General features: G+C 34.7%; 1 protein-coding gene and 1 non-coding gene across 2 annotated transcripts; one reads left to right on the top strand and one right to left on the bottom strand.

Annotated features, from left to right (window-relative positions):
* The first annotated feature begins 553 nt into the window (after positions 1-553).
* Positions 554-626, top strand: TRNAS-GCU (transfer RNA serine (anticodon GCU)). Its single transcript has one exon. It is a non-coding gene; the product is annotated as a tRNA-Ser (tRNA).
* Positions 627-19,121: 18,495 nt separating this feature from the next.
* Dop1R2 (dopamine receptor 2) lies at positions 19,122-20,709 on the bottom strand. The gene has a single exon (XM_069825135.1). It carries the CDS (start codon positions 20,580-20,582, stop codon positions 19,122-19,124), a length of 1,461 nt encoding a protein of 486 aa, XP_069681236.1. The 5' UTR covers positions 20,583-20,709.
* Between the last annotated feature and the right edge of the window lie 4,982 nt (positions 20,710-25,691).

The following is a 25,691-nucleotide window of genomic DNA, read 5'->3' as shown; positions in this document are numbered from 1 at the left end:
GGTAGCTGAGTTCTCTAGACCTTCGGTTTGTCATGCTGGGGGTTCAGGTGCGACTCCCTGTCAGGCTGGCATTTTCTATTGAAAAGTCTTTAGTGACACTTGTGGCGGACAAGGCTTCAGTTAAATTTTTCTACGAGCTTCTCCCGTTTCTCTATGTTAAGCATCAATATAATTTCGTCCGATTTCCATTCCATTAAAGGCGCATATGAATTCACAAGATAGTACATTTCCGTAGAAGAGTAATACAGATATTTTTCTAAATTCAAAATTATGTAGCCTATTATTCCACAATATCGCTCCCAACGCACGGAGTAAAGTTTCTTGCACGAAACCTGGATACTCAGCGAACCTTACTGTAGTAATTTCAAGGAAAGATTATTCCGGGGCCGGATATCGATCCCGGGACACTTCGCTTAGCGCACCAACTTTGAATGCACACAGATTCTATGTGACTGAAATTATGTGTGCACTCAAAGTTGGATTCTGGCGTCTTGTCAGCCCATTTGAGTTGTGTGGATATAAAGAAAAAATTGTGACGGTGTCGTGTATAGTTCCTGGGGTAGCTCAGTTGGTAGAGCATTCGTGCGCTAAGCGAAGGGTCCCGGGATCGATACCCGGCCCCGGGACAATTTTTTCTTGAAATTATTCAAATCTGCTTTACAGGAAGCTACTACCTGAAAGCCAGATTTGCTTACTGTAATAAGTTGGTGTCAATTGGAAATGGCGTAATAAGTGTACTAGTTCACAGTTCTGGGTCGTAGCAATAGTAAACAGCAAATAGTTCCACCAACACTAACGACTTCATCACACTATATCATTTCACATCATAAAAATATTATTTCAGTGTACGTTGTATCAGCTTATGTGATAGCAAGTGGAGACAAGTGTGTAACGTTCACAACTACGAGTATATCTCTAGATAAGCCGCTACTTTGCTAGCGCGCTGACCTTCCATCAAGTCGGTCCGGGTTCGATCTGAGTGTAAATTGTGGCAGACAAAACAGATATTGCAGAGGAGTTTTCTAGGGGTATTCCCGTTTCCCGTTTTAATTCCACCAAAACTCTCTACCGTTCCCTCATTTCACCTGTCATCTGTAACTGTCAAAATAGGCTGGGATGATGTCTGAGGGTAATACAGATTTCGATCCTCATCTAGATTCCAAGGACTTGGGGCTCCGGGCTCTGGGTTAGGGCTCGTCAGTAGATGATGGAATCTTACTAGCAGGGTCCAGGAAGTGTGGCCCGCCTGTCAGCATCGGATTCACGAATTTAATCCGGACATCCGTTAGACTTAGACAATCATCGCACACAGAGCGTACAATGGGCCTAAACGGTCTAAGTGCTAGTCAATCGATCAAGATCCCTAGTCAGATGGGGACACTCGATGAGCTCTATCTGTTAGTGGTTCGGAGTACTATTCCTGATATACCAAACGAGGAACGCTTGCGACCTTTATTCGCTATAGTATGTTTTTTTTAACAGAAGGAATAGTCCCGCCTAGAGTTTTAAACTTGTCTGGTTAGCAGGCCAATGACATTTGTGTCCTTCCTCCTACTACCTGCAACCCCTAAATGTTGTTGGCCTGCTAATCCGACCGGTTTAAAACTGAACGGGACAATTTATTATGTATAAAAAATGCTATAATGTCCGCGCATTGATCATGATATAACCATGGATACACAAGTCGTCTATCTTGTTGATTGGTTAGAGTTTCAGTTGATTATATCAACCCGTCCTCTTCATTTATGTAGTATATTATAATCCTTGGTATCCACATGGTATCTAAATTCCATCGACACGAATGCGTCCAACGGAAAACCATGGATAAATATATAATAGGATGCGAAACTTACTGAGTTTCCTGTAACACATGCTAGAGGCGCTAATGTAGAAATTGATCTTTCTGCCACCTGTTGGGAGTAGGCGAACTTATTACATCTAGCAGTGCACCAAGTAGCGAAAATAAAAACTAATTATTCCATGCACTTAGCAGCGCACCTGGTGACAAAAATGTTAAACTGTACAGAAAGTATTCCCTCCCACCCTCATCGGTATTCAAAACTAACCCAATTTAAAATAAAACATTTACATTTTTGTTCCTCGCAGCATCTTCTACTAAAAATTCTTATCGGAGCCGACAGGAAGATAAAAGAGACGATCTATTTTACACTACCCAATTAAAATATAGACAGAGACAAAAAATAAATCGAAAGGTTAGATAATTGGGATTGTATTCTTTGGGCATTTATTGTAAAGCGCAATGGAAAAGTCTGCAAAAACTTAGACAGTTCAGTTTATTATATTACTATTACTTCACAATACAGTCAACAACACTATTTTTACAACGTCCATAAACATCACTGTTTAACATACACTGCTTATACACACACGTAGTATCACTTCATGTTCATTTATTAGCAAGTTTCTGTATGCCATCTTGTCTTCTCGAGCAATATCTCGAACGGATAAATAGAGAACTCTGGCTAATGTACCCAACACGTAGTTCTAATGTTCACCACCTACGACGTTGGGCGCTGATCATCTTATTTGAGCCCCCTGCCGCCAGATGGTGCTGACTGCAGTTTCGCATCCTATTATATATTTATCCATGATATAACGATCGAGAGTCGCTTAGTGTTCGAGAAGCGTTTTGTGTTAACTATTAAGCGTTAAGAACCTGCCGCTAAAAATCTGCTAGTGTCCTCCATATGATCCCCATCTGATAGAAATGACATGTGCACCTGTCTGTTCAGTTTACGTGCAAAAGGACTTTCGCCTTCTTCTATGCATAGTTCACAAATATAAAGACTATTAGTCATATAGGCCTAGTCAGTATTGAACGAGGCCACACCCCTTCAAAAGAAAAACACACAAGACGAAACACACTCAATCTGTTCCTATGGAAGAAAAATAATAAAATTGCCCATTTCTCTGCCAAGAATCGAACCTGAATGCCCTCATTACTAGCAAAGGCGGAAGCGTCATCAGTACAACCAAAGGAGAAAGCTAGAGACTACGAACACTAACAATTTAAAATGTTCAGATCAATATACAACATCAGGACCCATAAAAATATATACTCAAAATGTCAAACTAAAAATAATTCGGGCTAAATATAAAATATAATAATAATATGGTATTGTATTTTCATAATCTCTGTGGATGTTTTTTGATGACTTGAAACTTGGGAATATTTTTGCTACTTAAGCAATGTTTCACTTATTCTGTATCTTGCTCATTTAACTAGGGGTTGTAAATTTTCGGAATGTCTGAATTGTGGTAATGGTAAACTATCTCCTTCAATACTTGATATTAAAACTGCAGTTTTGCAACTAACTATAACTTCGTTTCAAAATATAAAAATCTTTGTCGTTCGTAACATTTAAAAAGAAGACTCAAAACATCCTTAAGCGCAACTAGTGAAACTAACAATTTGCAATATAGGTATTGTTCGAATGAGATTGTTATATTATTATTATTATTATTATTATTATTATTATTATTATTATTATTATTATTATTATTAATTTTATTTGCGTCTTTATTATTATCATAGTCATAATTTGTCATTATAAGATTACTGGTGTTTTACTATGTCAAAGAATTTAAATATCTTGTCTTGAAATTATCTCATTCAAAAACAAAAGAAAATTAATTTTGAAATAATACAAATGAATTCTGCTTGCAAAAAAGAAAGGCAACGTTAACCTTTTTTTTCTTCTTATAATAATCATAATTACCAATATATAATTATGCACGTTTTACACATATTTCGATCTCTTGAAATTAAAAAAATAATAATAATAAATATTTTCTATCCATTATCATACTATTCTTCATCTGATAGGTCGAGAAATTATTTAGTTTCGGAATATGCTCGTCATTGTTTCAAGTTGTTATTTCACATTTTTTCTGTAGTCGCTCATTTTGTTTACATAAAATTGGTCTCCTACAATGCTTATCGAATTTGTTATTTCTATTGTTTCAATTTTCTTGTCTTTTTTTCGTACTATAAAGTACAGGAACAAGAGTACTACCATAGTAGTAACATCAATAATAACAGTAACACAATGATAAAAACACAAAAAGAATTATAAGAAAATAGAAAGACTTCGTCTTTATTACGGATTGTAAAAGATATTGACAACAGCCCAACATCTATGTCGTAGATAGAATTAGAGACACAGTCCTGGCATTAACGCAATGCTAAAAATAATGAAGGAGATGAGAAAAGGAAGGAAAATCTTGTATAAAATTAAAGGGGCATTGAACATGTTTTCATTAAAAGCGGGTTGTGGATTCTAGCAGGGCCTATTCCGTTCCAAAGTCACATTTCCTTATGAATCGTAACAGCTTAACTCAAAGTTTGTTAGCACACGGCTGAGCATGTTTACGCCTCTTTGCTTGGGCCATAATTCTTAGAATGCAAAATAAACTCCTTTTACTCCTTTTACTTCCCACTCACTCCGGTGCAACCATATACGAAAACACTATTCATTACTGTCACACGTTGAATGCCTGCTTATGTTCCAGCCTTGCATAATGAAAAGGCCAGCTATTTCACATTCTAAAGTTTTACTACAAGGACCGAGATGGGTCTAGAATGAAGCTTTATGAGATAGTTCTACTTTAATTGTGCTTTTCTTGAAATACTAAAATTATAAAACTATAGATGAAGCAGGAAGACGTCCGATCAAGTAACAAGTTGGCTTTTAGTTTAACCCGCAAGGTTACTGTACTTTCCTACAGTAGCCTAAACAAACGAATGTCACGAAGATGACACGTTGTTTCTAATTATATATTTTAAGAGTTTCGTAACAATTTACTTTCTATATCATGTTAATAATGTCCTTTATCAGTTTATTCTATTTAAATGTAATTCAAAGCACATAATATATAAATAATAAAAAGCTTTTATGCATTGCACACAAAATGCATTGCTTATAATCCCCAAAAATATTAAATATTAAATAGCTCAAATTATATGAGCGATCTTATCATTCAGACAGGTCTTTCACAACACATGGTGTGTGTATATAATTTCATCAAGTTTAACAAAAACACCTCAACACACAGACAAGACACACAAATAAGAACAAACTAACAGGTGTATACAAACTACTCGTAACATGCAATACTGTAACGATTTCTACATTGGACAAACTGGAATATCTTTAAAAACACTGAATATGTTACAGTCATAACTAAATCACAAACAATTCAACCTACGCAGAACATAAACTCCAATCGCAACTACAATAATATACAAACCGACATTAAAATCCTACATAGTCAACCAAAAACTAAAATCTCGACATTCTAGAATAATACAAAATTTATAGACAACCAAAACACATCCTCAACATTCAATTGAATTTCAGAACACACACTCTTTTCGATGCAACACTGCCAATTATGAACACATCTCACCAAGACCAAGAAAATAGAATTCAGAAGATGATGCAAACCACATCGAAATTAGTCAATTGTGGTAAAATACCACCATTACTATTAACACAGTGAAGTAGATGTTTATTTTTTATAAACTTAACAGTTCTTCAGTGATTAATTTTAAATCAATTTTCCTTCCGATGAACTACACTGTTTTACTTACCATTTTATTCTACGCAATACAAATAATCACTAAGAAAATCGTTTCACCATATTTGAATTAAATTGTTATGTTTTCTGTCGAATTCAAATACCTGATACATCACTTCCAGATAAATTTACTCATAGGCGTACATCACCGTTGCGTGACAACCCATACAGGGCAACTAATTTCACACAAACTCTATTCAGAGATGATGAAATATACGAAAATAATGGACGAATGATGAAATGAGAATGGAAAAAGGTAAGAAAGTCTATTTTATGCAGAAAAATAATCATCAATTTAAAAATCCTCTTATTATACGTATAATGATTGTTTGAATTAGCAATCAGTTATAAGTCCTATTGCTAATGGATGATTTATTTGTGAAAAGCGTATTCTTGTAGTTAATATTATAATTATAAGATGTTTAATGTCAGAAAGTAGTTTATCTAAAATATTAGTTTTGGGAATTAATGAAAAGATATAATCTTTTTTCTGAAGTTTTAAAAGGTGTTCCTTAATAAACTTGATCTATATCACATTTAAGCTATATTCAGGTCTATTCAGAGACGGTGAGATAATAATCCGACAAATATAGAACAATAGTGATAAAAGAATATCAAGACAAGAAACTGGAATGTCTACTTTAACACGGAAAGAAAGAAAGAAAGAAAGAAAGAAAGAAAGAAAGAAAGAAAGAAAGAAAGAAAGAAAGAAAGATAGAAAGATAGAAAGAAAGAAAGAAAGAAAGAAAGAAAGAAAGAAAGAAAGAAAGAAATAAAGAAAGAAAGAAAAGAAATAAGGCAGTAAAGATAATTGAGAGATTTATAGAAGTGTAACACTGTTAGTGACTACCTTTAAATTATATGCAACCAGTATATTGAAATGAAACTATAGGTCATACCCGAAACAATATCAAAAGAAGAGCAATGCAGGCTCCGAAAATATAGATTCTACACAGATGTTATATGCATAATAAAACAAAATATTGGAAAGAGACGTGAACGCAACTTACTTCCACTCAAAATGGAATTTTGACAGAGAAGATAATAAGAGGTATGGACTATTTTAGAATGAAACAATATCTAAGGAAACTTCATTCTATAAAGTACAATAAAAGCAAAATAAATCAATGCTGTCTTTAAACATATCGAATCTCCTCTACAATAACAAATATGAACCAGCGACAAGAATGCTGTCTGTTACCCCTATTATCCGATGTGGATATCAATAAAGTATTACAGGAGTGGAAACCAAATACACTTAAATCATAACCTTGCAATAATTCTAACTAAAGAGTAATATGGCAAAAAGGAAAGGACACTTAACAGATATCGAATTCGTGGCTTCTAAATTACCAGTCGATTGCTTAAGCTCTGAGCTACTGCAACTATTCAAAGAAGAATAATACGGATAAAACAATCAGCCCGCTTCATACTTGCTGCCAGTAACTCGGAAAATTTGGCTTTGTTAAACTTCAAACGTAATCGGCTTCTATCCTCTACATAATCATATAAATGAGGGATTTGCCGCAAAAAGGGCGTATACGTCAATATGGCGAATTGAAATACATGCAATCTATGTAAGATTTTAAAACGCACCTGAATAAAATGTTATACACGCACGCAACCCTGTCCTGCAGGTATGTACAAAAGGTAAAAGGTATCCTCGTAACATGCCATGAAGGCACTTGGAGGGCATGGAGGTAGAGCCCCATGCTTTCCATGACCTCGGCACTAGAATGAAGTGGTGTGGTCGGCACCACGCTCTGGCCGCCTTTTACCCCCGGGAAAGACCCGGTACTCAATTTTATAGGAGGCTGAGTGAACCTCGGGGCCGTTCTAAAAGTTTGGCAACGAGAAAAAATCCTGTCGTCACCTGGGATCGAACTCCGGATCTTCCAGTCCGTAGCCAGCTGCCTCTACCAACTGAGCTACCCGGCCGCCGCAGGTATGTACAGTACAATCAAAACAAAATTTCGCTACTATAATTAGCGAATTATTCACTACATTTTAAACCGTTTTCCCGAAGAAGGGCGTATAGGTCTATCCGGCTTTCTTCCGGCAAAGCCCTCAAATTCTGAGATCGCAAAAGTGTATTCTTTCTATACAAGTCATACTAGAAAACAAATTGCAATTTCTAATTCCTAAAAAAAAAACACATTTCGATTTATCAGAGAAAAATAAAGTCTGTTCTAAATTTATACACTTATCTTGACACAGTGATCATATCGTCGTTGTTCCTGCAATAACTCCTATGTGCAAAATATAAAATCTTTCAGTAGGAAGAAAAAACACATTTATTCATCCTCTGGCTGCCGCACATAAGGGACTGTGAATTCTGACATTTTCGAAACAAAGAAATATAATTGAGGACCGTTTTTGCAAAACTTGCTAACTGAAAAAAAACTAAATTTTACAGGAGAGACAAAACACTATAGGAAGCAAGTTTTGCTGTATGTCTCACTTATAGCAGAAAGCAAGTTTTGAAAAAACGATCACACTTTGACACACTACAATGAAGAGAAATAACCCAATTTTACTAAGACGCTTTGAACATCATGTAGAGGCCTGCCTTATATTAAGGAATCCATCAAAATCTCAATTTTGCAAAATTTGCAGTCCTCAATTACATATAGGCGATTTTATTATTTGCTGTATCACTGTTTAAGTTATTTAATAAAGAAAAAAATCTGAAAATCGATAAATATGGCACATAGGAGTTATTGCAGGAACAACGACGATATATTTGTACCCCAAAGCAACGCTGTAAGCTGTTAGTCCATTCGTGTTAATTATAATAGCTCAGACCGATCTGTGACGTGTGCTCCATTAATGCAACACTATTCAGACCGTTAACCAATGGTTTAGTACCGTAAGTAACGTGCGACCATAAGATGACGTCACGTTACGGAGACAGAGAGCAGCAAAGATATATAAACCATTGCTGGGGATTGAAACCGCGGTCGCCTCGATAAAAGGTCGTCGTTTAACAGACTAAGCCATCACGGCTCGGCTAATAATAATAATAATAATAATAATAATAATAATAATAATAATAATAATAATAATAATAATAATAATGTTTTACTCTGGCAGAGTTAAGGTCATAATTTTAATTTTGATCGTAATAAAATAATCACAACATAATATTCCAAGACTTCGACATTTTATTGGATTCGCTCCATATATTATCTATAATATATTTTAATCACAATCAGTAAAATGACAAAAGTATTTAAGTTTATGAATTAATAAACAAACGAGAAAGCAAAATTTCTCGCAAATTATCGTCAGAAGTACTTGTTTATAAACACAGTTACTAAGCATACTTGTAATTTAAAATAATGAACTATGAACTTACGTTAGTAAACATATTAAGTTTATTAAGTAATATTTATATTATTTCTGTAAAGTCTACAAACGCAAATGATGTTACTTACTCATTCTGTAAACTCTACAAACGCAAATTATGTTACTTACTCAAAATTCCTGCTTCTCATGTAATGGAAATGCGATATTTTTTTTTTTAAATTAAGTTTTAATAATTTCTTTTGAAAATATCATATTAGATATTCTTCCATTATATCCATTTCCGTGCGACTTATGTCATTTCATGGAGGTCGCGGCTTTTAGCCACCCAGAATAACACGAACCATTCGCGTTTAAGCAACGATGCCTGGTTGTAATGTTAAGACCCAGTCGCTGTTAAAGTCCGGATCAGCTTACTTAATACCCTAAGGGTGAAACCTATTTTTCCACTATTACTAAATATGCTAGTGGATTATAGTGATTTTCTAGCTCTCAGGTTGAATTTTCTTTTACCAACTTCATTTCGAATTTCGGGTACTGACAAATACTAAAACCGGCAGTTATTTTCTAACTGTTATGTTGGCAGCAATGATTTCGGTTTATAGTAAAGCAAACTGATGAAAATGCAAGTAAGTAAATACATTTTTATGTTAGGTCTCATGAATCGTAAACTCTTTAGTCAAAGCAATAAATTACATGTCTGACAATAATAATATGCGTTACAAGAGCGGATGTTGAAGTTTTCATGTTCGAGGAAAAGTTTGAAAAAGCGAAACGTAGTTGAGCTTTTTTTAATTTCCGAGAATTGAAAGAAAACATACCGCTCGTGTATCTTACATTATTTTGTGCGAAGATCGTTTATTACATATCTGAAAGAGGAATTTCTAATTAGTTGCAATGAAATCTCCATCTTGGCTTCTGTTCAATGACGGCAAATTTGCAAAACAAAAATATCTATCTTCAACATTGTTGCTTTAAAATGTTTTCTGTGTTTACTATACTCCAGCAGGCCGTGATATACGTCTGTCTTTTTTTCCCCCCAGTCTATGATGAGTCTGGAATCTTGTTGATTTTTTTCACGGCTTCCTTAATGTTACTTGCTTCACGAATGCAGTAACTTTAGTGGAGTTGTAGAGTTTACTTAATTTTTACAAATATTTAAAAACAATAATTAACAGTGCAATTTAGGTGAAATTGCAGTGGTAAGTTTCCAATTTATAATTATTACTATATTGAACGCCTCTAAAAATAATATGTTAAAAGCCTAAAGCAGTAAAATCAATATGTCACTTAAGCGGTAAGAAGAGGGAAATTGTTATGTGTGTTAGGTTGGGAATACTGAATGTGGAATTTTAGACTTTCCGCGGATTGGTTTTGTGCGGAAACCAAGCAAATACGCACGATCTCGCACGAAATAAATTGTAATAGGCCTATTAGATCAAACTAATCCTAATTACCAACATAATATGCGAGAGTCCAGGAGGAAAATATACTATTTCATAAATAAATTATTGAAACATTTAGCAAATACCTCGCAACATAAAGATGGGATGTGGTAAATAAGCAAGACATTGTTATTGTTAACACTATATTATTATTATTATTATTATTATTATTATTATTATTATTATTATTATTATTATTATTTCAGTACGTAGCATTGTGATTTTAACCTCTTTGGTAATATCTGGTATTAGTTGACAACACTGAAGAGACGGCCAAATTAGCTTTTAAGAACTACTCTTACGTGATCCTCACTATAGTTACGGTAACGTAAACATCACATGAGCCTAAACAAAACACGATAGCCACGAAGAAGACTAGACGTATGAATTAAGCCACGTGAAAAGCATTATAGTGTTCAAACATTCCAAGTATCGTGGCGATGTTACAAAAAAAAAATATGCACGAAAAAGAAATCAAATAAATATTTTCATTTAAGCCAAGAGTGAAGAAAAACGTTCACTTCCGAAATCGAAGATTGCAAGCTGATTAAAATTCATAACAAGAAATTGTCCTATCCGTACAATAGCGATGGTGACGACTGTTTTATAGACTATGACAACGGTCCCCAACCTTTTTTGACTGATGACACACTTTACTGAACGCCCACGATATCGCGACACACTTATTTGATTTTATTATTATTATTATTATTATTATTATTATTATTATTATTATTATTATTATTATTATTATTATAACCAGTAGTTTTCTTCGGAGAAAAAGGCGATGGAACTCTGTGTATAATATTTTATAGCGGAGTAAGAGATGATTACTGTTCACTGCACGGGAATTTTGTCGTTCTTAACCTCGTTTTAGTCCAACTAAGACTTTCAAGATCTAAGCTGAATTCAAAGAAAAATTATATTAAAAACATAGTTATTCACACATATTTCGGTTCCACGGTGAAAAATGCAACAGAAACGTGCCGGAACGCCGTTTCAGTGCGTTTCGCCAGAAAAAAGCACTGATAACTTCTATGTAGTGTCGGACATCCAGTGTTGTAGATAGGTTGATGTTAACATGCAATCGAAAATTCTAAAAGAACAAGCAGCAACTTGAATGGCACTAAAAAAAAACCAAAGGTATGTGTCAAAAATTCCAAGCTATCTATGCTGGATGTTCGAAAAAATATTTTTATTATCGTTTTTGAAAACTTGCCTATTTAAATTAATGTGAAATCTGCGCTTGGTGGGTTGCACAGAGTTTCTCTATGGTGGAAAAACTAAACTGAGCATTGTTGCAAGGTGTTCACGTTTCATTAGTACAGTCTGTCTCAAAATAAAATATACCATATCAAAGACTTCATTGCAAATAAAAAATGCGTTGTAAAGAGACTTTCTGGGTGGCTTACAATTTATTTTTTAATTCCAAAATTTCGCAACACATCAGTGTGTCGTGACACACCGGTTGTGAACCCCTGGACTATGGTGATGACGACTATGGTTGCATTGATGGAAATAATTATAATTATGAGAATTGCAATAAAATTATGATGTAGAAACGTGCGAATTCGTAAAATTTATTATATGAATTTGATATAGACCCATTCCCAGAAGGTTTTGACTCATCTAGTACTGAGATACCTCATTTTTTTCGCCATTATTTACCTTAATTAAGTAACCACTATTTACAATTGATATATAAGCGCAACTATATTCATACTTCAAGGACAAGATATTTCATTTAATTCTTTTTTATACATCTTGATTACACACTTTTAGTTGTGAAGATAACTAACTAGTCATTCACGATAATTCACCATCTTAGTTTCAATGTAACACAGGAAAGTTGTTTTTATAACTATATCCTTTTCTTTTTCTGAGCGCTCATTTCAGATTATAGCAACTACTTAGAATTTATCAGATGACGATACAGAGATAATTTATTATTGGAATAAATACATCAAAGCAAACCTAAATAAATAAGGCACTTCATTCATCTTAATTCTCAGAAATCTTTTATGGTTCAAATCCTCTCTTTCTAATAACAAACGATCGGCTAGGTGAGCTAAAGTTGAAACTTGAAATGTTTTTAATGTGAGATTAGAAAGAAAGGAGCAGATCTTAGTAATGCTTCTGACAAACTCACTTTTCTACAGAACGCTAAATGTGCCGCAAGTTTAATAAAATGAGAGTGGATTCCTATCGTTCCCATTGAGGATGAATTCTTAAGGAAATCGTGACTCGTTTTTCTCGGCTTAACACAGAGAGAAGTGGAGTAGAAAATTTAATTTAACGTAAGATATAATCACGATGTAAACTTTATTTCGAATTCCGGTACTAAAATAAACCGACATCACGGCGTAATGGATTGCATTCCCCTTCCGTGCTCCAGAAAATCTGGGATCGATATCCGAGAGAGCAAAGCTTGACAGTTTCTGTGTATACACTCTGCCATCTTAAGTGTGGTTGGTATGAAAACGAAATTCGTTTTCCGACAAGAAAATATAAAATAATCAATTACTTATATACTACTATATATATTACTTATATAAAATACGATTATTAAGAACGTTATGACTAGAGACCGGATTTTAAAGGGAATCCCTTTTTTTATTTCAACACGAAACATGAAATAATTAATTACGATGTTCAAAACTATCTTTCACCGACCAAATTATATGGTTTTGACTTCCCTTTTTTAGTTCATATTCCCTTTTTTCCTCCCTTTTTAAAAATACATCTTATTTTGGTCCTTTTTTGACAGAACATCGCAAACATTTAGATAATTTTGTTATATTTTTCTGATAGACCTATAACTTCCTGAGTAAGCGTCTGATTCCAGACATTGAAAAACTAATAAAGTGTGCTGATTTAGAGTTCAGGATGAAAAGAAAAAATTCACCTCTGGTTTCAATTGTTGTTGAGCGATCAATTTCTGTTTATAAAGACATTCTGCATTCAAAGAGGCAGAATCATATTGAAACATATTGAAATGTTGAATCTGATCAAATTCAAAACTTGTCTTATGTTGTGAAGTGATAAATATAAGCTTGTGTATACTATGTGTATCCATAAATGTGCTGAAGTGTCTTTTCAATTAAAATAGCACCCTTTTGAGGGAGTAATATAGTCCTTTTTGAAGTCCTTTTTTGGCTATATCAAATACAACACTTTCCTTATGTTGTGAAGAGATAAATATAAGATTGTGTGTCCCATGTATATCCATGAACGTGTTGAAGTGTGTTTTGGGGAGTAATATAGTTCTTTTTCAAGTCCTTTTTTTCCTTTTTTGTCTTTTTTTGATGAAAAATTTTCCCTTTAAAATCCGGTCTCTAGTTATGACAAAATCAAAGTACATATTTCTCCTCTAAAGGTATAAAGTATACAAGAAGAATCGCAGGGAGAGTACTTCATTCCCATATAGGTAAATTAACGATTTGTAAAAATATAAAGAAACATTAAACGTCCGTTTATCGCTATATCGTTTTCCAACTTAAACATTTAAAATGTAAATATTAGTATTCCTTTTTAAATGCACAAATAATTTAAAGGCTAACAGAGAACGGCGCTAATTGTGTAACGATGACTGAAATACTCTTGAGTCAATTTTATTCGCCAAAAGTCTCCAGTCTCGTTAGTCAGAAGTATGAGAAGCACTGAACTGACTAAGTTATTTACATTTTTATAACGTATATAAATAATAGAAGTCAATCTATTCTATTTATTCAGTTATTGGAAATACAACAAACTAATATATAAAGCAATATGAAGCGTTTACATTTGAAGGAATGCTTAGTTTCAGTATTTGAATTTCTTCTATTATTTTATATATACGTTAGAAAATATTTAGGCCTAAGTAACTTACTTTAGTTATATTATAAAGAGAGAGGATTTTCGCTAAGAAGACGCGTATATACCCAATGGAATTTTCTAAACTTCGAACGCTCTATAGTAACGTTTTTTATATAGATCTATAAGATGTAAAGACATAAATTAAAAACTACTCAGCAATTCCAAACATATTACACAATTTTAATATGTATCCAGGATGGGTACATTATTCTCTAATCTAGCCTTACGTTTTAAACTTTATAAACAATAAACGGTGAAATATTCTAGTACATTTCTTAAAAAAAAATAAATATTATTTCTTAAATTTCTGAATCGAAGTGCATTGTACAAAATTCATATCGTAATAAGAGAAAAACTAGCACTCTGCTCGAGCACTGTATTTCCACGCTGAAGATCCAAGTTAAAATCCCAACGATTCAATGAGGAATTTGTGATTTAAAAAGACGATTTAGATACAGATTTTCTCGGGATACTCTCGTTTTGTCACCATTCCACTATGTCCTTATTCACAACAATATTTATCACCGAGAAAAGTAATGCACTTCATTGTTTCACTAGGAAACCAATTCCGTGACATTCCTACGTTAACCCAGAACAAGGTGGAGAGACCAATGTTGTATTTCTGGAGACGTAAAGGTCGGATGGCCTAAACCGTATACATGTGATGTGATGATGATGATGATGATGATGACGACGACGAGGAGATGGAAAAGATTACGGAGAAAGTTAAGATGATGTAGATTAAGAATGTAAAAGTGATGAAGAGATTAGATTAGTATAATGCTGATTAACATTACGATAACGATCAGTAATATAGTTGTAAATATAAAGAATATATCGAAAACGAGGGTTATTGTTTATTATTATTATTATTATTATTATTATTATTATTATTATTATTATTATTATTATTATTTCCTTGTGTTCCTATACATTTTTACCTAATTTCGATTATAAATACGAGATTAATTGCAAATATTTAATTGCTGTAGTTTATTTGCCAGACGTCAAGATCTTGATTATTTATTTTTTGTAAAGTCATTAAGGGTGATATTGATTATAAATCATTCATAAGCAATATCAGTCTTCGTATTCCTGCTAAGGGTTTAAGATTTCATAACATTTTTATAATATAAATTCTAAATCTCTCTCTCCGGTCTGCAGATGTATAAAATATGCTAATTTGCATGTATTGAACTTGGATCCATTTAGTGTGTAGTATATACTCTATGAGTTTGATGTCAGTTGTTATTAATGTATGCCTTTTCTTTAGATATGTATTATAATATTCTCGTCATCTTGCATATCTTTGTAATACTATTTATATGATTCCATTCTTCATTTACATGATTCCATTATTTTATTTGTAATTATCATTTTATTTAATTGTCATTATTTTAATTATTCCATTGTACTTTTATTGCAATTTATTTCATTGCTGATGTTTTTGTTATGTTGTTTGTGCTGAACTGTAATTGGCCGCTGGCTGTTTTACAGCACATTAAATATAAGTAAGTAAATAAATAAATAAAATAAAATAAATAAATTATTATTGTAACATCGTTATTACTACAGTGTGATTTACAGTATATAGAACAAACACATTTGTTTCTTTATTTCAAAACGAATAATGCTAGCCACAATTTGTTATACCTCAAATGTTGAGTATTTTTGGGACATTACTAACCTCTATAGCAAATGTATGTATGTATGTATGTATGTATGTATGTATCTATGTATGTATGTATGTATGTATGTATGTATGTATGTATGTATGTATGTATGTGTGTATGTATGTATGTATGGTTTTATTACACTGCAAATGGGTAAATACCCGGTGGCAGTGGTAACTAATTACACTCAATAATGACACTTAATAATACACACAATTAATAATAATAATAATAATAATAATAATAATAGTAATAATAATAAATAATAATAATAAATAATAATACTAATAATAGTAATAAATAATAATAACAAGAGCATAATAATATTAACAAGGACCATCCTAAATTAAATGAAGCACGATCACTTAAAATAACATTTAAAGTAAATCTAATTTGCAACTTAACCCTAAGTTCGAACTATATGTTGAAAATGTCCTCCATTCTGCATAAGGCATAACTCGACATATCATTCCATGTTACTGGTCACTCGTTGGGCAGCCTAGATGAACGATATTTGCCTTTTTCAATCACCAGAGATCAGTTGTTTCCTATTTGTTTACTAGTCCCAGGATTGTATTTCTTTGGGGGGGGGGGGGGGATTGCGAACACCAAATTCTCTCTGGTATGCCGTTTGAGTAGCTGTAATTGAATTCGTAATTCAGTATTGCTTCAATTGCCGTTAATTTAATATATATATATATATATATATATATATATATATATATATATATATATATATATATATATATACTTCTTTCAGTGACCAAAACAAAATGTCGAAAACAGCTGCCAAGAATAAAGAATAAACATCTGCGCATCTCGTGACAGGGAATCAAAAATTCCTGCTTAATTTGATGTTAAAAACTGGGCATTAAGTGAATTTCCAGTCGAATAAATAAATAATTTTCAACATTTGCTATAGAGGTTAGTAATCTCCCAAAGATACTCTACATCTGAGGTATAAAAGTTGTGGCTAGCATCATTCACTTTGAAATAAAGAAAAAAATATGTTAGTTCTATATAAATCAGTCTACATTACTGCTATTGTATTATTATTATTATTATTATTATTATTATTATTATTATTATTATTATTATTATTATTACTGTAAATAAGATTATAATTACGATGGTGAAGCCACCAGCATAGTTTAGACAGTAGCAATTTTATTCGGTTTCGCATTTCAGGATTACACTCGGGCATGTATTCAAATCCCGCTTAGCTTGATACTTTATTTGAAATTTTCTTCAATTTTCTTCAGCTGTAAAGCAAATATCAATTAATTTCATGGCGAATTCTCTGATTTATCTTTACAAATAGGTTATCAGCTTGCTTTCATCAATTCCACTGACGCTAGATAATCTCACAGTTGTTACAATGTTCTTAAATAACTGATAAATAGGTTATAAGAAACTATGATGCAGATGATGAAGCTGAGTGAGACGATGAAGAGAAAGAAGAGGATTAGGAGGGGAAGAATGTTAGTAATGGAGTTACCTTCTGCCATATTTTAACTGCTTACTTAATCAGCACTGAGTAGGATTAAATAGAATTCAAGTCAATCACACTACAGCAGCTGCTTTGGGACACTTCAAGAAGTTCAGCCTATTCTGTTAACTTGGTTTTCTCAGCTTAACTAGATGAGAGTATCAAGAAGACGAGAAAAGGTTTAGTTCTCGAACATCTTTAGAAAAAGTCAACTGGTGTTTGTCTGCCATCTGCTAACATAGCGAAGTGAAAATTTCTCTGAAGGGGAGAGGGGAGCGCCTGTGAAGAGGAATTAATTTCTTAATGCCATGCAGGTTATAACGCCATCTAATATTTTATAATTAGTTGCATGAAAATCTGTATTGGCAGCCCTAGTCAGAGAAGTGTGGTGTTTAGAGGAATCTTTCTTAAACATCTGGAACCGACAATGAAACGGATTTGTGTTTTTAGTATGAATTTAACAACCTTTAAGTGAAGAAGTTCGTGCTTGATCTGATCGTCCAGTGACTTGAATATTGTATTCTATATAAAGTGAATGCAGGTAATTTAATTTGAAATTGGTGAATGGTGAAATGTTATGAGAAATTCGTTTATATGTGTTCTTAAGTTTAGTGGAGTGGTATTGCTTTAAAATGTATAATATTATATTATGACAATTATTAATTTAAAATATAATTTGCGACTGCAGGTAATAACGTTATTTCCCTGTCAGGATAAACTTTGGTTTAATATTTAATAATAACGGTTAGTTTAATCGTCTCTAAATTAAGGATAATCAGCCGGAATTGGGTACCACAAAACTTGCGACATGAGTAGCACAAAGAAACTAGACTCTGTTCAGTCTGTGAAAACGGTTGTGCGTCACTCAATGACAGTAAACTTGATTGAGTCTTTTAAAGTTATGTGGTAATGAGTATTGAGATTGTTTGTTGTCCCTAATCATTTATAGTAGTTTAATTCTATAACATAATCTTACATTTGTCACTTTTGCTTATAAATATTTTTCTTTGTTCTAAAAAAATACGTGACGTACTACCTTCACTGCAGGTAATAGCGCCAGTATTCGTCATACTTTTATTTACTTGTATTGTTGTAAAACCTTGTCACAATTACAACTTTTGAAGCGTACATTCCACAGGAAAGAATACAAATGATCAACATCTAAAATACCGTACCAATATTATTGTCCGTATTTGTGGTCAGTTGTAACCCATTTTTTAAATTGATGACATTAATACCTTCACTTACCCTACGACAGATTTTAATTTCCTATTATCATTCACTATTGTTTTCTTATTTAAAGACGAGGTACTTCCACGTATACTGTAGTGGTCTGGTCGTAGCTCAATAAGACAGCCGACATCTTCCGACATGGAAAACCAGGATTCCATCCTAAGCTGTATGATAAGACTTGAGATCAATATGTGAAATGTATAGTTTTCCCTACCATTATATTAACATTACTACGCTGTTATTACAGTACCATTATCTCAACTTCTCTTAATAGTCTTTGTATTTGGAAATATATAAAATTGGCTTGTTATTATTTTTCATGTCTCAAATTACGAAACGGTATCCACTGTTTCATTGCCTTCCTGAAGGGAACCATGCTTTAAAGTGAATTGTCCTCAGCCTAGTTTAAACTCGTGAACTTCGGAGGACGTCAAAGAGTAGTTCCTTTCAAAATATGGTAGAAACTCTCAACAACTGCCACGTCTCTATCTTAAGTAACAAAAATTATAAAACTGTGTTTTAATAAGTAAATATGTCGCAATGAAGAGAGTTTAATACAATAAATTCATCTAGCAATATTTTCACTACAAGAATAAAATTCGAGGACACTGACCTTCTGAAATCTCGACTCCAGCAGGCATAGATGACAGGATTCATACTGGAATTGATCCAGCCCAACCACGTCACAACCGCAGACACAAGCTCCTCGTTCCAGATGCAGCGCAGACAGAAGCCGGAGAGAAGATTCACCACGAAGAAGGGCAACCAACACACAATGAACACTCCCATCACGATCCCAAGTGTTTTCGCCGCCTTCTTCTCTTTAGCGAATTTTGCAAGTTTCCTACTCAACGAAAAATTCTTAGACATCGCCTTACTGTTCGCCGTGTTTCCGGCCATTATTCTAGTTGATGCATGTCTTGTTAGTCCATTGTTTTGATGATGGTGGTGGTGGTGATGATGGTGATGATGATGGTGATGTGGAGGAGACATAGTATCAGCCGCATCTAGAACTTCACCTGGAAGTTCATCAGGTGTTCCTCCACTTCCGCTACTGTACATATGTCTGTCATCCACTACAGTATTCCCACTATTAGTGGAACTGCTGTTATTCCCACCTCTGTGTATTCTGAGGGTTAATTCAAGCTCGCCAGAAGCCATCATCACCTGCTTCGATCCCAGCTTGAGGGATCTCGTCTGGATTACCGCAGCTCTGTATATTCTGTAGTACGTGAACACCATCACAAAGAGCGGGAGATAGAAGGATATTGTTGAGGAGAAAACCAAGTATCCGAGGTTTTCCGTGAAGGGGCATTTAAAGGCGGGCACCACTTCAGTCCTGACTGCCCTCCACCAGACAATCGCAGGGAAGGAGATCGCTCCGGAGCACACCCACACAGCCGCTATCAGCAGCGCTGCTCTCCGCACACTCATTCTGGTGGGGTACGTGAAGGGGTCGGTAATAGCCCAGTACCGGTCCAGAGAGATCACACACAGGTTCAAGATAGATGCTGTGCTGAACAGAACGTCTAACGACCTCCACACGTCGCACCAATCCATCCCAAAAAACCACCTGTTCTCAAGGACTTCATACACGGCACTGAAAGGCATCACGACAAGACCCACAAGACAGTCGGCCACTGCTAGGGAAGTGACGAAGTAGTTGGTGGCTGTGTGGAGGTACCGCTCCCGGATGACGGCGAGGATGACGAGCATGTTGCCGAAAACGGTGGCCACGGAGAACAGTAGCAGTAAAACGGCCAAGGGGGCGCGCTTCTGCAATAGTTCCCAGGCCACATCGTTCTCGTCGGAAGCGTTGGCATCCAGAGTGAAGTTGTTGTCGAGCGTAATGCCTTCAGTGAATGTATCTTCTGATGTCGACCAGTTTTGGTGGTTCCCAGCAGCAGAATTCCAATCAGCAGAGCCATCACCCAACGCTTGTTTTTCGTCCCAAAGGCTATCTGCTAGGCTTCCGTTCATAGTAAGATAAGAATCTAGATAACTAGAACATGATAACTGGTTAAAATGTCTCGCACTTGCGCTTTTTTAGGAAAACAAATTTAGATATCATTGTCCAGTTTGCTAGTCACTCTGACTGATTGAAGAACGAATATTGCCAAACTTCGTACAATAAGTGAAATTTTCAACTACCCAATTTTAGTCAGTCATATAAATTTTGCGTACATTCGTATAATTTATTGTGACAAATCTTGAACATTCTAGTTTCGACCACAGTTTAAAAAGAATACGTATCATTTCAAGATACATTTTGTTAAATTGAAACAATATCTAAAACCCGAAAGTGTTTTTATAAATGTAACTGTTATTTATGATAAAACGTAAATAAATTCCTTATCCCTCTCCATACAAAGGTCTTGTTTTATAATATTAGTTTCAGATTGTGATTAGTAATATTGTATATTCGAAAATAACAATTTCTTTCTTCTATTAAGAAAATAATACAACTTTTCGCAAGCTCTGATATCGTTTCATTTTTCCTCACTTTGGTTAAATAGATTAACTTTTAAAATAATCACTACGACACAACTTGCTTCAAACAGTTATCCTTCACGTTAATCCCAGATCACACTTTTATCTCATAACACACGTTCCTTCATAACAATTGTCACTCATGCCTGTTCTCTTCTTTTCACAGTAAGCTGATCTATGACGCTTTGTGTATATATACTTTCTTCAGATTAGATAACAAGACCACGCATAAAACTTTTAGCAATGCGGAACCACTTAAACTATGAGTCACTTAATTCTTTAAGCATTTCCATTATCCAGTTTTAATTTCCTTCTTTAGAGCAGAGGAGAGCCCGCAGTCCGTTATTGTGACATAAAACACGACTCACGATCACTATCCAAACACCGTGCTCTGAGCGAGGAGAAGCTGTTAACGAATGTGGATATTTTCACACCTCAGTAATCCAGCAGGGCAAATTCGCAGATTAGTAACTTCCGGATTGATCGTATTAAACAATAAACACGCAGTTTCTGATGTCAACTGATATTCTAAACCACCATGGAAGTAATTACAGTGCCTAAAGTCGTTGGAATCGAGAGGTAAAGCAACTGGGACCCGATGTGTTGGATCTTGAATGCAATGGTGTTTCAGCCGTCGCTAACATGTAGTCTGTATTACAGATACGTGATCAGAAGGTAAATGTGTGTGTATTATAAAGGAGTATAACCATTCGCTACCAATTTGTATGACAATGAAATGTGTCTAACACGCAACGTTCTTCACAGTTTGGCACCAAGAAGACTTCACTAAGTCAAGGCTATGTTATTCACATGCCACACGCGATCTCTCACCTTATCATCATAGTAGGCCATGATAAGCGTTCAGGTATTAACTAAGGAGACTTGTGTTAAGATGACTATCTCACCACGTCATGAAATTGTATAAATACAAAATATTATCGTTTTTTTTTTTATTTTACGTCTACAACAATTAAGTTTTATTAAAATAGTTCGGAATAGATCCGAAAATAATAAATAAAAGTTTTAATGACGAAAATATCACACATTTAAAAGTAAAAAAACACTCCTTATCGGTTAATAGGCTTCGTCACATTGTTGTTATATCTTAATTTTGTGTCCAAGAACATTAAAATTGCAACATTAGGAAACGGACAGTCAGAAAACCTAAAACCGCACACATAAAATTCAAAATTACGTTAAATTTCACGACAAATTATGTTGCCAAGTTCAGATAGATCGTAACCTCATAATCTGTTAAAACGAACCATGTGCAGTCACTTTGTAAAGAGGCTTAGCATGTGTTTTGTTTTATCGCTGTCGTCCTGACGACGTCGCGTCGCGAGCAGAAGCGGCGTGAGGCAACGTGCAGGAGAGTGCACCGCAGGCCAGCCGCCTACCGACTGACAAGGCATCCTCGCTACCCTGACGGCGGCCCGGCAGCGTCGCGCCGTCGCGGACCGCCGGTGTAGCCCCCTCCTCCCTGTGTCACACCAAATGGCCTTTTTATCTTTCTAACTTACAAGTTCGTACCCATGCTTTCGAATTAACAAAATAATTTTGTTAACATAACGCTTAGTACATCAGCTTTCTACTGAGAAGATCAGGGTTCGAAACCCTGTAGATACAAATACAAAACTGGATTGAGGTAGGTTCTCTCTGTTGAGATCCATTTCTTCCTTACACTACATACTTACTTACTTACAAATGGCTTTCAAGGAACTCGCAGGTTCATTGTCGCCCTCACATAAGCCCGCTATCGGTCCCTATCCTGTGCAAGATTAATCCAGTCCCTAGCATCATATCCCACCTCCCTCAAATTCATTTTAATATTATCCTCCCATCTACGCCTCGGCCTCTCCAAAGTTTTATTTCCTCCGGCCTCCCAACTAATACTCTATATGCATTCCTGGATTCGCCCATACGTGCTACATGCTCTGTCCATCTCAAACGTCTGGATTTAATGTTAACTGTGGTCGTGCTAGAGAATCAATCCCATTCCGAGGCTTATTGGATGGATTCGTAACAAGCTGTTTTTACGGTGATGGGTTGTTAGCCCTTCGCCCAACCCCCAAGCTGGAGGACCATCCCTTATCGGCTGTCCACGACTGCTTATTCAATATATTCGCAGTTACCCTCCATATTTGGAGGCCGTCTATCCGCAACCTGAGGACGCGCCCACAATACATCCTTCCACTACAACGAATCTTAATTGGCACCGGTACACGTTTAGGGTAACCACCCACAAAAATCAAACTTCTAACGAAAAAATAATATTTAAGAAATGTGTAATATTATTTATACAGAGTGAAAGTGAAATAACCCTACAGATTTTCAGACCAATAGCTCATGTTTATGTAACAAAAAAGTATAATACCTACCACAGTGATAGAAAGTCCATAGTTTTCTCAGAAAAAAAATGTTTTTTTTTTTCTAAATGTTTAACACCCCCTTATTCGGTAATTATTGCGAGTAGAATCGTTATTTTCATCCATAACGATAGAAAATCTAATAAAGAATAATTTATTCCTCTGGCTTATTTCACTAGCGTGGCCGGTTTTTGAGTAAATTTAATTTTGAAATCACTAATTTGAAACCACTGACCGACGCTACCGGCTTGCAACATTGTAGTCAGAAAGAGGGCTCGGAGGTATAGGTCATTCATTATCTCGTGAAACCAAATGCAAGAGTGCGCCGTAACTTACAGTGACAACCTTGTCGTGGGGGTATGTGAGCTAGTAGAAGCGTAGCGAGGGAGGGAAGCTTCTCAGTACATTTTCTTATTCCTCTGACGCGCAGTTAAGTTTTACGAAATAACGAATGGCCTATAGTTCACTAAGGCAGACAGATCTGAGTTCGTTGACCTCTTACATCTGTAGTACAAAATCACAAAACATAATAATTAGATTTTCTATTCATTTAAATATACCTTATCGTCCCTTTCAATCTGCAACCTGTAATTACATGATATTGGAAAAGATAATCATTAGAAGTTTAAATCAAATTTTCATATCCAATCACGTGAAAATCCACTAGATTTCTTTTGAAATTCGAACGATGCAACACTACATATAACAGAGAAATTCGAGTCCTTCGAAAATAAGATGCGTCAAGTTTAAGCACAATAAAGAACATCTAGACCAGAGGTTCCCAACCGGTGTGTCGGTGTATTTTGAAACAGACTTTACCAATGAAACGTGTACACCTGCAACAATGCTCAGTTCAGTTTTTCAACCATAAGGCAACGTATAGAGAAACTCTGTGCAACCCACCAGCGCACACTTCACATTAATTTAAATATGCGAATATCCAAAAACGATAACAAAACTTTTTATCGCACATCCAGCATAGATAGGTTGGGATTTTTTACACATACCGTTGTATTTTTCTAATGCCACTTAAGTTGCTGCTCGTTCTTTTAGAGAATTTTCGATTGCGTGTTAACATCAACCTACAACACTGGATGTCCGACACTACATATAAGTTGTTATCAGTGCTTTTTTTTCTGGCGGAACGCCCTGGAACGGCACCTTTTTGTTACATTTTTCATCATGGAGCCGAAATATGTGTGAATAACTATGTTTTTATTATAATTCTTCTTTGAATTCCGCTTAAATCTTATTTGGACGAAAAGGAGGTTAAAAACGACAAAATTCCCGTGCAGTGAACAGTAATCCCTTTTGATCCTAAAATTAGAGCAGAAGTTTAATATTTTTCACATAGTTCAGGTCTAATTTTGGAAATTTTTACACCCCATCTCCCCGTCCGCTATAAAATATTCTACACAGAGTTCGACTATCTTTTTCTCCAGAAGAAAAGTAGTGGTTATTATATTATTATTATTATTATTATTATTATTATTATTATTATTATTATTATTATTATTATTATTAATAGTAAAATCAAATAAGTGTGTCGCGATATCGTGGGCGTTCAGTAAAGTCTGTCGTCAGTCAAAAAAGTTTGGAGACCACTGATCTAGACAGATTTCGTTATATTACAAAATAAATTACGAATTGTATAAGAAATGTGAATCACACCAAGCTCGATGAAAGTAATAATATACATGGTAATGTGATAAACACACAATTTGGACAAATGAACGAATTCACGCAAGAGCCAATTAATATTATTGGCTTAAAGAGGAAAAAGACTAGGAAGACCTCTAAAAACATTTGATAGGTAACCTAGATTTACTCACCGAATATTCATCTCGTCTAACATTCGTGAATATTGATGATGATGATGATGATGATGATGATGATGATGATGACGAATGAGGACATGAAAAGTAGAAAAAGGAGGAGTGAGGTCCCAAGGCTATTCTAGTGTAATAAGATACAAAATTTAGCTAGACCTGGCATGTGAGCTATGCGAGAGGGGAAAGAATGAGCTATTAGAAAGAATTTGTTTCATGATGGTTAATATTATACGAATTTACCGACACAGAAGTTCATCTCAGACTAAATCACATCTTCCCCTCCATACCCATTGATGATATAACCACAGTCTAGTATATACAGTCGCGAAGCTTGAGTTGTTGAGGGTACTAGGAACAATAGACTGTGCAAGTACTATTTCGCATTGTCTGTAATGAGGCGA

Source organism: Periplaneta americana, chromosome 4, assembly GCF_040183065.1.
Source record: "Periplaneta americana isolate PAMFEO1 chromosome 4, P.americana_PAMFEO1_priV1, whole genome shotgun sequence".
Taxonomy (NCBI): domain Eukaryota; kingdom Metazoa; phylum Arthropoda; class Insecta; order Blattodea; family Blattidae; genus Periplaneta; species Periplaneta americana.
Note: the sequence above shows the minus strand (reverse complement) of the source record. Positions and strands in the feature narration are given on the sequence as shown.